The sequence below is a fragment of the Fonticula alba genome (assembly GCF_000388065.1).
Source record: "Fonticula alba strain ATCC 38817 unplaced genomic scaffold supercont2.4, whole genome shotgun sequence".
Classification (NCBI taxonomy): domain Eukaryota; order Rotosphaerida; family Fonticulaceae; genus Fonticula; species Fonticula alba.
In genome coordinates this window covers 580,336-584,185 of record NW_009242974.1, presented here as the reverse complement: position 1 = coordinate 584,185, position 3,850 = coordinate 580,336, and the positions used below count along the sequence as shown (strand labels likewise).

The 3,850-nt window shown below is 66.4% G+C and overlaps 3 protein-coding genes across 3 annotated transcripts in view; 2 read left to right on the top strand and 1 right to left on the bottom strand.

The window, feature by feature from the left end:
• Positions 1-498, top strand: part of H696_02672 (hypothetical protein) — a gene marked incomplete at both ends in the record, with an annotated part of 2,169 nt that extends 1,671 nt beyond the window's left edge. Inside the window, one exon of the mRNA XM_009496586.1 lies at positions 28-498. Coding sequence (XP_009494861.1) covers positions 28-498 — 471 coding nt within the window. The remainder of the gene's footprint in view (positions 1-27) is intronic.
• A 245-nt stretch (positions 499-743) lies between these two features.
• On the bottom strand, positions 744-2,214 carry H696_02671 (hypothetical protein; the record flags this gene model as incomplete). Its single annotated transcript, XM_009496585.1, has 2 exons — positions 1,827-2,214; positions 744-1,370 (listed from the first exon to the last, which is right to left on the bottom strand). The coding sequence occupies exons 1-2, from the start codon at positions 2,175-2,177 to the stop codon at positions 744-746; spliced, it is 978 nt and encodes a 325-aa protein (XP_009494860.1). The 5' UTR covers positions 2,178-2,214.
• A 753-nt stretch (positions 2,215-2,967) lies between these two features.
• Positions 2,968-3,850, top strand: part of H696_02670 (hypothetical protein) — a gene marked incomplete at both ends in the record, with an annotated part of 3,154 nt that continues 2,271 nt past the window's right edge. Inside the window, 2 exons of the mRNA XM_009496584.1 lie at positions 2,968-3,022; positions 3,045-3,832. Coding sequence (XP_009494859.1) covers positions 2,968-3,022; positions 3,045-3,832 — 843 coding nt within the window. The remainder of the gene's footprint in view (positions 3,023-3,044; positions 3,833-3,850) is intronic.

The window sequence follows — 3,850 nt, the reverse complement described above, 5'->3', positions numbered from 1 at the left end:
CCACCCCGCCGCCACCCCGCTGCTCAGGCCCTCGCCGCCGCGGTCCTCTTCCTCATCACCGGCTCCGGCAACATGTACACCACCTTGCGCATCTATCATGGGAAGCTCGTCCGGAGCCGCAACCTCCGGGAGGCCGTTCGCCGGGCCACCGAGAAGGAGCGCCAGCGCCAGAACCTCCTGAAGCACCAGCCCGCCTGCGGGACGGCCGCCGCCCCGGGGCCGGCCGCCCCCCCCGTCGTCGTCCCGGACGCGGCGCCAGCACCGGCTGAGCCACACCCGGAGCCGGTGTCGCAGCCCCCCCCGGAGCCCGCCCCGGCGGTGTCGCGGCCGCGCGTCGTCTTCAGCAATGACGACCCGGATGTCGAGCCGGGCGCCGAGCCTCCGGGCACCGGCGACCTGGAGCACTCGGTCGACGAGGAGACCGACACCGTGGTCATCTCCTCCTCGGCGCGCATCCCCTCCGAGCAGGCGGACATCCGCATGGTCAATGCCAGCTGATCGCGGCGCGCGCTCCCTGTGTGGTCCCCCGTGCGGGGGATGCCCCCCTCCCTCCACCATGGTGCTCGTCCCTCCCTCCGGGTGTGTGTGGGCTGCTCCCCCTCCCTTCACAACAATATATAAAGCATGCTGCTGTCTGTGGCAATGTGTTTCGGTCATCTATTTTGGGCCTCGTATCTCGTCCCTGCTGAGGACGCAGGACAGGGAGAGCGGGCTTGGACGCGCACGCAACGGCCGCGCGCCTCCTACTTGGACTTGGCGGCCTTCTTGGACGAGCGGGTCTTGGTCTTCTCCGGAGTGCTGGCCTTCTTGGCCGGGGTGGCCTCGGCCGGGGTAAGATCGGCAGCGGCGGCCTTCTTGCTCTTCTCGGGCGTGGCCGCGGTGTCCTTCTTGCTCTTCTCGGGCGTGGCAGCGGCGTCCTTCTTGGCCTTCTCGGGCGTGGCAGCGGCGTCCTTCTTGGCCTTCTCGGGCGTGGCCGCGGCGGCCTTCTTGGCCTTCTCGGGCGTGGCCGCGGCGGCCTTCTTGGCCTTCTCGGGCGTGGCCGCGGCGGCCTTCTTGGCCTTTTCGGGCGTGGCCGCGGCGTCCTTCTTGCTCTTCTCGGGCGTGGCAGTGGCGACATCACCACCAGCGGCAGCGGCCGCCTGGCGAGCGCGCTTCCCCGGCCGGGCGCGCTTCCGGCCCGGGCGCTTCTTCTGCTGGGAGGCGATTTGGAAAACCTTCTCCAGGTCGCCGGCTTCCAGCGCAGCCGCAGCCTCCGGGATGTTGCGGGCAATCTTGCGAGCCACCTTCATCCGGCGCTTTTGCTTCTGGGCCTCGATCTCCTCGGAGGTCATGCTGGCCAGGGTGGTGCTGCGCACACGACGCAGGTGACCCTGTAAGAGCGGGCATTAGGTCAGCACATAGGCATACAGACAGAAAGACAGACAGGCAGACAAACAAGCAGACAGGCAGACAGGCAGACAAACAAGCAGACAGGCAGACAGGCAGACAAACAAGCAGACAGACAAGCAGACAGAAAGACAGACAGACAAGCAGACAGACAGACAAGCAGACAGACAGGCAAACAGACAGACAGGCAGACAGGCAGACAGGCAGACAGGCAGACAAACAAGCAGACAGGCAGACAGGCAGACAAACAAGCAGACAGGCAGACAGACAGACAGACAAACAGACAAACAGACAAACAGACAGACAAACAGACAAACAGACAAACAGACACACACAGGGGCAAGGCAGGGCAACAACAGAGGGAGGCCAAAAAGGAAACACCAAACGAATGGATCCACAGGCAAAGCACATGCATGCGGCTCGTCGCAGGGCGCGCGCACCTTGCTCTTCAGGTGCTCCTCCACTTCAGCCTCGGAATGGAAGAACTTGTTGGAGCAGAGCTGGCAGCCGAAAATCTTGCGCCGGGGCTGGTCATCATCCTCCGCGCTGTCATCGTCCTCGGTGGAGTCGTCATCGTCGCTGCCCTTGGCGTTGCGATCCTCCAGCTTGCGGATCTTGAAGCGCAGCCGGTCAATCTCGTCGGTGTCGGAATCCAGCTCCGAGTCCGACACACTCAGGTCCGACTCCTCGGACGAGTCGTCCGAGTGGGCCTCAACAGCGTCATTGTTGAAGTCCTCATCCTCGCCGTGGAGGGCCCGGTTGTAGACGTGGCTCAGAGCACGCTTGAACATGGCTGTGCGTGTGCCTGGGTGTGGGGCGGGGCGTGTGGGGGCGGGGGGGGGGGGAAGAGAGAAAGAGAGAAAGAGAGGGGCGAGGGGGGAGGGGGGAGGGGGGAGGAGACGTTCTTTTGGACGGCCCCGTCGTTCCGGGCCTGGAGGAGGCCGGCCGAAAGACACCCGACCCCTCGCAGCCGGAACAAGATCGACCCGCCGGTGTGTGCCCCCCGCCCGCGGGAGAGCGCCAGCGGCCAGGGTGGGACGCGCGTGCGGCGCTATGGCACGCGCAAGGGGCACATGATCCTATTAATGTCGAGGACCCAACGCTCGGCCCGCATTGGCCGGGCGTCGATCGCGGGCGTTCGGGCTTTTTCGGCCGGCCGCGCCCCTTCCTGGGGTCCGGGCGCCGTGCGGGCCATACAGCCATCTGTGCTCTTCTCCGTCTGCCCTTTCGCGTATCTTTGCCCGCCGCCCCATCTCTCTCTCTCTCTCTCTCTCTCTCTCTCTCTCTCTCTCTCTCTCTCTCTCTCTCTCTCTCTCTCCCCCCTGAACTCCCCGCTTCAAGACCTTCCTGATAGGAGGCAGGGCGTCTCCCTTTCTCCCTGGCCACGAACAGTCATGGGGCCGACATCCGCGTCTCCTGCCGCACCGCTGGTGCAGCAGACCCCCATCACTGTGCTGCCGCTGGGCATTAGGTCAGCACATAGGCATACAGACAGAAAGACAGACAGGCAGACAAACAAGCAGACAGGCAGACAGGCAGACAGGCAGACAAACAAGCAGACAGGCAGACAGCCCCCCCCCCATGCCCTCCCTGCCCATGTGCTCGGCTCCCGGCCACTCACCCCGCCCGGCTGCCCGTGGCTCTCCCTCTCCCGATAGCCATCTTCAACTTCCTGGTCCTCTACTACTATTGCACCCTGTCCCTGCGCGATCACATCCTCCTTGTCAACGGGTCGCGCATCCACAGCTGGTGGCTCATCCACCACTACCTGTCGGCCCTGCTGTCGGGGATCCTGCTGGTCTGGCCGGACCTGCCCAACTTCCCGGTCACCCGGCAGCAGATCAACCTCTTCTACATCATCGTCGGCGCCATCCAGCTCCTGCAGTTCCGGTACCAGATGGGCCGGCTGCGCACCCTGCGCACCCTGGGCAAGCGTCGGCCCCTGGATGTGGTGTCCGGCGACGCGGCGATCGTCGTCGACGGCCCCGGGTCTCGGACGGCCTCGTCCATCCTGTCGCCGGTCTCGCCGCTGACGCCGTCGGTGTCGGCGGCCAGCACGGCGGCCATGGCGGCCGCCGTGGCCGCCGCCTCCGCCGGGTCGTCTGCCTCGGCGACGGCCACCGCGGCGGCCACCGCGGCGGCGGCCTCCCTCGCGGCGGCCGGCGACTCCGGCGCCCTTACCTCCACCGAGTCCACGCCCGGCGTCATCTGCCCGCCCTTGGCCGGGGCTGGTGTTGGCGGGTCGACCTCCTCGGTGGCCGTGGCCGGCGGCGCGACCGGTCGTGCCCGGTCCGGCTCGCGCGAGGGCGGCCTCCTCGGCTCGACCATCGGCCGTCTGAACATGATCCTGCCTTTCCTGATTGCCGGCCAAATGTGCCAGCTGTTCAATGGGTTCTCCTGCCTGGTGATCGCCTTCAGCCGTGGGCGCTCGGACATCGATCTCTATGTGCGTGTGCCCCCCCCC